This window comes from Triticum urartu, chromosome 3A, assembly GCF_056163025.1.
Source record: "Triticum urartu cultivar PI428250 chromosome 3A, HENAU_Tu73, whole genome shotgun sequence".
NCBI classification, from domain to species: Eukaryota; Viridiplantae; Streptophyta; class Magnoliopsida; order Poales; family Poaceae; genus Triticum; species Triticum urartu.
The window spans coordinates 687,759,895-687,770,731 of NC_141875.1; the positions used below are offsets into that span (position 1 = coordinate 687,759,895).

Genomic DNA, 10,837 nt, shown 5'->3' on the forward strand with positions numbered 1-10,837 from the left:
TGTAACCATGTCTCTTAATGTACGACAAAGCTTTATGATCTAAAAAATCCTACAGGGGATACTTTTCAGAAGTTCCAAATATTCCCCAGGATATTGTGACGTCCCTCCGATGCTAGCCGAACATCAACAGTTTCTGATGAAATACAGAGGTAATATTGCACTCCCACATTATCCAATTTCAGGTTTAATATAATGCTCTCACCTCTCTTGGTTTGATGGGAAAATAAGCAGTAGTAGCAGCGGCTACTTACATACCTCGCTATAGCCGGCACGTAGGCCAGATGCCCACGCACTGAGTACGTAGGCCAATGCCAATTAGGGGCGAGGATCAGCTACATTACTCACTGTCAAGGTACTAGAATGGGCATTCATTTGTTTGTTTCCTTTATACATACCTCGCTATAGCCGGCACGCGGGCCAGATGCCCATGCACCGAGTACGTAGGCCAATGTCAATTAGGGACGAGGATCGACTACATTACTCACTGTCAAGGTACTAGAATGGTCATTCATTTGTTTGTATCCTTTATTTGTTCAAATCTCTTAGCAATGCAGGTATGACTGATTTACATCAAGAGCTGCACATAATACAAAATAAGTAGGAGTATCTCAAAATGGCAATACGGACATAACGTTTCATACAGTCCCTGTTTCGAAATCCCTATTCTGTGTTTCATTCATACTTATGTGCGTAAAATGAGATAGCTTGAGTCGTATCACTATATTTAGTGAAAAAGTAGATCGCATAATTCAGATTTTGTTATCTTTGTAATTATATAGCAATTATAATGCACATTGCAAAAAAAAAACCACAAGTTCATATATCAACACCGCAAACAAAATAATTTGATTTGTGTATTATCATGTGCATAGGACCAAAATTCGCCGCAGCAATGCGCAGGGTAACATTTAGACCCCTCATGTCTATAATACATAAATAGTTGATCCTCACTAAATCTAATGCTCTCAACATGCAACCCTCCACATTATCAAATGTATCACGTCATCATCCAATAAAACTATTTTGTAGCACATGCATTCTCCAATTTAATTGTTCCATCTCCAATGGTCTAGCATACATGCATACTCTTTGTTCAAACACAATTACTTCCAAAAATAATAGCTTTTGAATTAGATTATTTTACTCATACAAAATTTATCCAAATTTAATCTTTAAATCCCGCAGCAACGCGCGGGGAAATCACCTAGTTGTTTAAGCTGCCCAGTTCATTTTTTTAATAAAAATACAAAAAAGGATGAATTTGAGGTGAAAACTATACTTTCCTCTTCTTCTAAAAACAAAGGTATGTGCAGCTGCGCAGTGAGCCTCAACCTAATCCAAAGCACAAGAAGCATATCCCTGCCATGGCGTCCGCCCCCGCCGCCGCCCCTGCCGTCACCTTCCAGCCCGGCCGGCGCGCCCCGCTGCCGCCCCGCTGCACGCATTCCGAGCGCGGCGTCTCCTTCGACCCCGGCTCCGCCTTCTACCGCAGCGACAGCGCCCCGGGCCGCGACCTCGCCGTCCTCGCCGCCACCCTCCACCGCCGGCGCCGCCCCGACCCCTCCGCCCCTTTCCTGTGCCTCGACGCGATGTGCGGCTCCGGCGTCCGCGCGCTCCGCTACCTCGCGCAGGCCGGCGCCGACTTCGTCTGGGCCAACGACGCCTCCGACGCGCTCCACCCGGTCATCGTCGGCAACCTCTCTCGCTTCGAGCCCGTGCCTCCCGAAGGGCAGAGGCGGTGGGTGGTGTCGCACCTCGACGCCACCCGGCTGCTCGCCGAGAGGTACCTCCGCCGCGAATACTTCGACGTCATCGACGTCGACTCGTTCGGCAGCGAGGCCGAGTACATCCGGGCGGCCTTCCTGGCGCTCAAGATTGGGGGCCTTCTCTACCTCACCTCCACCGATTGGCGGTCGGCAAGAGGTTATGGCGGAAAATGGTGAGCTTTTTGCCTTACTTGTTGGATTTTTGGTATCCAGTAAAAGTCTGAAATTATTAAAATCAGATTAGGCTGTACAAGTTTACTTGTAGTCTCAATGTACTGTTGTCATCTTATATCCTAAACACATCTGGAGTACAATGTTTTCAAGTGGTGTATCAGAAACTAGGATCTTAGAATTGCTGATTTTTCTGTAATAAGATTGTCCAATGATGAACATAAGTCAAAAAGATTGCTTACATATTCAGTAACACTCAGTTGTTAAATGACAGCTGTGCCAGACTATGGAAAGTATAGTTGCTTGCTTTGTTCTGTATATTGGGCTAATTTTGCCTTCTATACTCTCTTTTTTATATTCAGCATTTTCTTTAGGCAACTGTATACTCTCGCGTTATGTTTCCCTTTGGAAAGGCTCAACCAAGTCTGTTTGTAAACGTCAGCCACATAACATTTTGTTTCTCTTAGCTCACTGTCTTCATACGGAGCATACGTTCTTCCAGTGCCATATCCGAATGAGATTGGTTTGCGAATGCTTTTAGGTGGGGCTGCCCGTGAAGCAGCAATGCTGGGATTTCACATAAAACCAGTATTCTCTTATTACGCGTACCATGGTCCAATTTTTCGAGCGATGGTACAATTATGCCATGGAAAAGAAGATGGCATCAGGTTGGCTCAGTGCTCTTTTATTCCCAAATAACCTACAGCTAATTAGTGTGTATAACAGAATGCTAAGTTACTGATGTCCCTTCTATTTTTGGCAGCAATTATGGTTTCATTTGTCATTGCAAGAGTTGCGGCCAGTCTCAGACTTTTGGATTTGACGAATTGGGGCAGATTTCTTGCGGATGTGCAAATAGAACAGTAGGTACATTGAATCATGTGGCAGTAGTAAACAACTAGCGACAAAATTGTCAGTCAGACGCTGATTACTGTACCATAAAAGATCTTATTAACCCATGTTTAGGACTAAATACTTGACTGTTGTTATGGTAGTATATAATTACCATTTTATTTTACAGGATGCCACTTCAATCACAGTTGTAGGCCCACTTTGGACAGGTCCTCTCCATGATCGCTCTTCCATTACAGAAATGCTAAACTTGGCTGTAGAATGGGGATGGGCACACACAAGTGAGAATGGTGTCACTTTGGAAAAACTTCTTGGCACCATGATTGAGGAGAGTGACCCAAGGTTACCGCCTGGATATATAAGACTTGATGAGGTATGTCTTGCAGTTGGATGCACTTATTAGGATGTCTGTGATGTACAATTGTTGAGTAAAGTCAAGCTAAATTTGTTATGCAATGTCAGATTGCCAGCCGAGCAAAAGTTAACTCTCCACCGCTCGGTACACTCATCCATTCCTTGCAGAAGGTATGCAACTTCTGCACTTTTGTTATATCAAGTATGATTACTTTGCTAAATCCGAAGGAACGGCCAGAGTGCTTCATTTAGGTTCTTATATTACATAATCGTGCTTTCCTTCATAACCTGTATATGCAGTTTGGGAACATTCTGTTGCCATTTCATTTTATAAAGTAGATGAGCATTGACTCTGAAAATGTTATCATAATCTGAATGTGAACAGGAAGGTTATGCTGCTTGTAGATCTCATATAGGTGCCAATGCTGTCAAGACCAACTCTCCCATCAGTTCTTGCATTGTGGTTGCACGGGAGATCCGAAATTTGCGATAACCGCCAACTAACCCTTCGATTTGCTAAGTCCACAATGTTTTCTTGTTTAACTGCACAAATTGTGGCTTTGCGCTTGAGTTCCTTCAGTGTTCCAGGCAAACACACTGTTCCAAAACCAGAAGAGAGCTCGCTCATTGGCAGTGGTCTGATATCGGAACACATGTTGTCCTGCACTACAGAAGTAGCAAGTTTTGATCTTGGCGCGTGCAGCTGGTTGTTTCATGCGCTACAAAGTTCTTGATAGGACACTAGCGATTCAGCTGCTTTGTTTCTAAACAGTAGTGTTCTTTTTCTTGATGATTCTTCCTTACTACTCCCTCTGTTTTTATTTACTCTGCATATTATGTCAAACTCTGCATATTGTTTCTAAACAGTAGCGTTCTTTTTCTTGATGATTCTTATGTCAAACTCTGTAAACTTTGACCAAGTTTACAGAAAAAAATTAACATCTATAATTTTTGTATTTACTCTCATATTATCGCACCATTGTCTGAAGAAAAAATAACGGAGAATACAGGATGGGTGAAAACTGTGCTTTTTTGTGGAAAGCTAGGGTCGCCATGAGTTAAAGTTGAAACCTTTCACATTTTATACTAGTTTATTTGGAGATTTATGATGCATAAATGAAGACTATGTATCCCCATTGTCTTGAATGCGCGCTTGCATCCAGCATACTAGTTTGGATTTTGGAACTAATCCACATGTGTCTACGACGGGCTGGCGTGATTGGAATTTGCAAATATGAAAGTCGTGTACATCCTAACTACTTTAGACGTGATTGCAATTTGCAAATATGAAAGTCGCGTACATCCTAACTACTTTAGACGTGATTGCAATTTGCAAATATGAAAGTCGTGTACATCCTAACTAGACTGGAGCTAGTGAGATACTTGGCTAGTATTTTCAGCCCCTGCACCAAACCAGTAGCACCTGCACTGTAAGATATGTAGGATGTGATGCCCTCTTGACTACTATGAAATGGCAAACGTACCCGAATTGGCAGCAAACATGTTTGCCACACTACAGGAAAAACAAAGGAGGTTCTAAGTCTGTTCGTCAATAATCAGCTGGGCTAGATCAGAGCATAGAGCCGCAACAAACTACACGTGTGTAATTCCAAATTGATATGTACTAGCATGCTCATTTGATATCGGTATCTCGTTTGGTTGCTACTGGGCTGGTAGAGAGGGCTAAGATTGCTAAGGGGATATATACAAGAGACTCTGCAAACGATAAGAGGCATGTATGCAACGAGCTTTCAAGGACTGCCCTTGTATTTAACAGATGGTTGGTGCGATCGTCCAGATACGGTTCAAGAAAGGTTCATATTTGGACAGATGACGCATCATTCAATCTGTAATTTTGATCATCTATTCGTTGTGGTATATTTATTACACATATTTAAGTTTAATATTAATGGAATAACTTTGTGCCTTGTGAAACGGAGCTGTGCATGACTTTTAACATCTAACAATGCATTAGAAATATACTCCCTCCGTCCCATAATATAAGAGCGTTTTGACACCGTGTCAAAAACACTCTTATATTATGTGTTGAGTGTTATGTTTAGTTAGAAAATAAGAGATAGACTAGGATATGTTCCGGCTTGTCTTGTATTTTAAGTTAACCATGTACTCCTATATATATATACCCATGAAGCTCAATCAATAAAAATAATTATTCCATCAAATCCCTCTTTCCCTGCTAACATGGTATCAGTTTTCGGGTTCTAAGCCCTAGCCGCCACGGCTTCCACACCCACGTGCCGCCCCTGAGGCGGTCGATCTCCATGATCGTCACTGGAGGCCGCGCCGTCCGTACTAGGGTTCGTCCGCCGGTCGTGTTGACTGGCTGTCCTAAAAAGTCTTTTTACTCGATCCATTGATTGAGGTTTTTCTCTCTCGCCGGCGGATTGATTGATGTTCTTTTTTTATTTTCCGATCTTCGATCGGTTTGCGTCGCCCACATCGTCCGTCGTCTTTGCGTGGCTCTACTTCAACACTGGCCTCGAGGACATCTGTCGCCGCTCGCGCTTGTGCGCTGGCTACATCGCCCGTGCGTGGCTCGTTGCTCGCGCGCCTGATCGCTCGCGCTAGGCTACCTAAGCTGCTCCACGTTGAACGGCCCGGATCACATGCGTATGCATGCTGGTCTTGGCTGATGCATGTGTGTCCCGTTTGGGCAAGTGCCCATGCGACGTACGGCTGCGCGATGCAGCTCGCAGATACCTCGTCGTTCGTCGCATCTTCTCGGTTTTGTTTGTCGCGTCTTCGGTCTGATAAACCGTATACACACGTCTCCCTGAAATTTGTGAAGATCGCCTCCAAATACAGCACCGCCCTTCACCGATCGAGCAACGGGGTACAGTTGTGTCGCCCCGTTAGGCCGTAGCACCGCCGCCTTGTGATTTTTTTCATGGCTGCATCGATCCGCACCACTGCTGCGTCGTCTTTTCGGGCCGCAGCGTCGTCTCTTCGGGCCGTAGCGTCGTGGCACATAGTCCCCGACGTTACCTTGAGGCCGATCCCGTGGTTGCACCACCCCGCGTGCTACCGCTGCGTCGCTCTTTCGGGCCGTAGTGCCACGGCCCACGATCAACCACCGCCCCGAGGCCGTCCACTCCTGGTCGTCCCCGAGGCTGCACCGATCCTCGCGCTATCGCTGCGTCGTCCCGTCGGGCCGTAGCGAGCGTGGCACGCGGTCCCTGCAACCGTCCTGAGGTCTTCCTCGCCGTCGCGCCGACCCGCGTACTGCCGCTGCGTCGCCCCTTCGGGCCGTAGCATCACGGTGCGCGGTCCATTCCGCCGTCCCCGCACGTCGACTTCTACATGGTATGCGTCGTGCCGCCTCCCTAGGCACGGAAACGCCACCGTCCGCGTCGGTCCTCGTCACGCTGTCGGGTTCTTCCTCGCCTACTTCGAGCATCGTCCCCGCTGCCGCCGCTCTTCTTTCCGGTCCACGGCGACTACCTCGACACCGGCCATCCGACTCGACATCGACCACGTCATTCTTCGCACGGCTACCTCGACCACGGCTTTACCACCCACGCTCACGGCTATCTCGACAACGACACAAAGGGCTACCGCCTTGCTTGAGCAATCTTGTCGGTTTCCACTCCAGCTACGTCTTCTGCGATGCGTCGACCGTTACGACTATGGGGGGTGTCCGTCAGCTTGCCTTCGGATTCTTCTCCAGTCTCACCGTCTGCGTCGCTATCGCTGTGACTGCGGGGGGATGTTGAGTATTATATTTAGTTAGGAAATACGAGACAAACTAAGATATGTTTTGGCTTGTCTTGTATTCTAAGTTGACCATGTACTCCTATATATATATACTCACGAGGCTCAATCAATAAAAATAATTATTTCATCAAATCTCTATCTCCCTTCTAGCATTACGGGACCTAGATTTTTTAGGTACATTGTATGTACTACTAAGTTTCTATATCAGATATCATGCTAATGTTTAGTGTCTGCGATCAGTTGAGCAGGAGGAGGAAAATTCGTCGAGGCCCGCCTGAACCGATATGCTCTTTGCCCATTTGCTGGCACCGACCATCGTTGCTCCTGGCTGGTCGCGTCTACCCTCGCAGCAGCACCTCTACTCCTCTAGTCAAACTGCGATTTCTGCACCAGCTCCAGCGTCATCAGGCCGGTCCGTATCCACGCGCTGCTCGGTGTCTGTAGATCGCCGGCCCAGCCCGCTAGCCCCTCGCACTATCACCGGCCGAAACACTGCAGTTCGGAGCCGAATCCGCCGCATGTGGACTCCCTGCCAATTGATTTCCTTGTTCGACATACCAATGCAAGTATATAGGTGCGTGATCTTCCAACAGATAAGAAAAGTGCAGGCGAGAATGAACTATGACGGAAAATTGTTTATTAAATGGTGGGTGCTTCCTTCACATATAAGTTGGGAACTCAGCTCAAACAACAGGCCATACCACCAGCCTCTAGTTCTGGTGCTGAAGCTGATAATAGATGCATATGGGATTACATTTGGAAGGCAAAAGTCCCGGAGAAGGTTAGGATTTTTACTTGGCGAGTAGCCACAGAAACTCTTCCCACAAAGGAAAACAAGTGGAAAAGAACCTTGGAAATTGATAACATATACAACATATGTGGGAGCAAGACTGAAAATGAATTCCATGCGGTGATTGAATGCACAAAAGCCAGAGCGCTTAGGCATGGAATGAGGTCAGTCTGGGAACTACCTTCAGAAGACAGTTTTCGTTTTACAGGAAATGATTGGCTACAAAATCTCCTGGGCTCATGTACTCCTGTAGTACGCAGAAATGTGCTCCTGTTGTTATGGCGAGCATGGTGGCTAAGGGATGACTGCATCCATGCAAAAGGCAGGGCAATGGTGGGTCAGTCAGTTCAATTCTTGGTTAAATATGCGGATGAAATCAGTCTAGGAGAAAGACGGCACACGGATAACATGGCCAATGTTCAAGTGGTGGAACATCACGGAAGTAACAAACACTACTAGGAAAAGGGCTAAACATGAAATTGACACTAATGACGCACCAGAGAAGTGCTGCGCCACTACTATTTACTAATGACGTACCATGTGAGGATACGCCATTAGTGTGTAAGACACTAATGATGCACCAGGCACAAGGTGCGCCACTAATAACAAAATGTTTTTTTTTCATTTTTTCAAACATACTAATGGCGCATCCGGGCAAAGTGCGCCATTAGTAGTTAGAACTACTAATGACGCACCAACCGTTGAGTGCGCCACTACTGTATTCTTTTTTTTATTTACTTTTTTGCAAAACTACTAATGGCGCACCGTCGCATAATGCGTCATTACTAGTTCAAACTAGTAATGGTGCACTGTGCCACGGTGTGCCATTAGTATAAAAATTATTTTTAATACTTTTTTGCAAAACTACTAATGGTGCATGTATGTGTGGTGCACCCTCCCCCACTCCACCGCCGAGGACGAGCATCCCCGCACCCGCCCCCGCTCCACCGCCACCGACGAGCACCCCCCGCACCCGCCCCCGCTCCACCGCCGCCGACAAGCACCCCCCGCACCCGCCCCCGCTCCACCGCCGCCGACGAGCACCCCCCGCACCAGCCCCCGCTCCACCGCCGCCGACGAGCACCCCCCGCACCCGCCCCCGCTCCACCGCCGCCGACGAGCACCCCCCGCACCCTCCCTCGCTCCACCGCCGCCGACGAGCACCCCCCGCACCCTCCCCCGCTCCACCGCCGCCGACGAGCACCCCCCGCACCCGCCCCCGCTCCACCGCCGCCGACGAGCACCCCCCACACCCTCCCCCGCTCCACCGCCGCCGACGAGCCACCGCATATATGTTACTCCCAAAAGCATATAAAGTTTGTCAAATGTTTGAGCTATGGATATTTAGTTATGATTTAAACAAGTTTGAACATATTTAAACACAAATAAATATCAAACAACATGTTAAATGTTGTTAACATGGCAACAAACTGCATATTATTTTTCTACATGAAATTCTGAGCATCTAGCATATGTGACATGTTATATTTGGATGCATGCATAAAAAGATATGTGCAAAGAAAAAAATGCATAAAAACAAAAATTGGGGAGCATGGGAATCGAACCCAGGACCTCCCAGTGTGTGTGCTGCGTGCTGACCAGTCGGGCTAGTGTGTGTTCTATTTCAGATACGGTTAGGTGGAATATAACCTGAGTGCTCGAACTGTAATACAAAATTTGTACTAATGGCGGACTTGGGGGTGGTGCGCCATTGCTGTCGTCGTACTTATGGCGCACCAGGGGGAGGTGCGCCATTGCTAACCCTCCCCCCACTCCACCTGTTCCCCTCTGGCCTCTCTCCCTCCCCCACTCGACCTAACCTCGCCGCAGCCGCCCACGCGCCCCCGCCGCCTCCCTCTCCCCTTCGCCGCCTCCCCCCCGAGCGCCGCCTCCCTCGCCTCGGAGCCGCCCCGCCCCGAGTTCCACCAGGAGAGGAGGCCCCACGTCCACCAGGAGAGGAGGCCCGCGACCTCCCCGCCGTCTATCCCCGCCTCCCCCAAGCTCGCTGTCTCCGCCCTCTGTCGTCTCCGCTCCGGCCACCACCTCATCGTGGTCAGGTAACCCTCCTCCCTCTGCCTCTCTTCTCCTCTCTTCCTCCTCTCCTCCCTCCCGGCCATGCCCTCTTCTTCTCTCTTTTGCTAGGTTTAGGTCAAATCCCTCTCGAATTTAGGTCAAATTAGGTTCAAAAAATTGTGGGATTAGTGCCTAGCAAACATGAATAATTAGTACTCCATGTGCATTGGAGTACTTGGTACCTGCAAGATTTGGACACACTGAAAAAATGCACTGGATACACTGAAGAAAATTTTTGTGTCCAGTAAGATTAGAGAAAATTTTGTGCTAATGGTGTGCTGGTAGAACGCGCAATCTTTGTTAGTTCGTTGCCATGTCATGATAGGACGTCAGTTGTTTCTTTTGTTCACAATGCTCTGAATTTGTGTGTCAAAAAGAGTTTTCTCTGAATTTGTTGTTCACAATGCTCTAATGGTTTGTCAGTGAATGGTGGTGCAATGGTGGCCGGCCTCTGTTTCAAATATTTCAGCAATTACTTGACCATAAATAAAAAAGAAGATTTGGGGATGGTAACTCCTGTGTGGTTTCTATTAAATTTAAAGAGTGAGGGTGTCATTTTGATCCATTCATCTCTTTCTCTAGCTTGTCTAAAAGTTATGTTTACAATATTGCTGCATTTTCTAGAACAGCCACCACACTATAATATTTCATAAGATGATGATATAGTTAAGAATATTACTTAAGGTATGTTTCTGAATATTGTTGTCCACAATGTCTTCTCGCCAAACGCTTATCCATTTAGGAGCCATGGTCATAAGCAGACTGCTTGAGGGTGGTCTTCCACAACATATGGAATTTATCCATCTAATGTAGTCAATAGATGTTGTCAAGTGATTGTGTCATGGTTTTGGTTCTGTTTTTAAAAAGGAAAGCCAGTTGTTCAGGCTTCAAGAAAATATTTTCTCAGAATATTACTGCTAAGCCCAAGCTTGTTAATCATGTAACTTGAGAAAATTATTGGAGTAGATCAAATTCAGCCATTATAATGTTCGATGCCTGCCTCAACACTTCTCTGTACTGCATGCGGTTGTTCTAGTTGAGGGTCAAAAGTAGAGGTTAGCTTTAACATGATTCGCTAGTGCTTTCATCACTTGTG

The 10,837-nt window shown here is 46.9% G+C and overlaps 1 protein-coding gene across 1 annotated transcript; it reads left to right on the forward strand.

Moving 5' to 3' along the window:
- The first annotated feature begins 1,308 nt into the window (after positions 1–1,308).
- Positions 1,309–4,111, forward strand: LOC125545978 (N2,N2-dimethylguanosine tRNA methyltransferase). The gene is made up of 6 exons (XM_048710054.2): positions 1,309–1,939; positions 2,405–2,605; positions 2,701–2,800; positions 2,959–3,162; positions 3,252–3,314; positions 3,529–4,111. The coding sequence occupies exons 1-6, from the start codon at positions 1,365–1,367 to the stop codon at positions 3,634–3,636; spliced, it is 1,251 nt and encodes a 416-aa protein (XP_048566011.1). The 5' UTR covers positions 1,309–1,364; the 3' UTR covers positions 3,637–4,111.
- The last annotated feature ends 6,726 nt before the right edge of the window (positions 4,112–10,837 follow it).

Coding starts and splice junctions, on each gene's coding strand:
- LOC125545978 (XM_048710054.2), top strand. CDS start 1,365: ATGGCGTCCGCCCCCGCCGCCGCCCCTGCCGTCACCTTCCAGCCCGGC. Junction 2,801..2,958: donor GCGGATGTGCAAATAGAACA/GTAGGTACATTG, acceptor TTTATTTTACAG/GATGCCACTTCAATCACAGT. Junction 3,163..3,251: donor GATATATAAGACTTGATGAG/GTATGTCTTGCA, acceptor ATGCAATGTCAG/ATTGCCAGCCGAGCAAAAGT.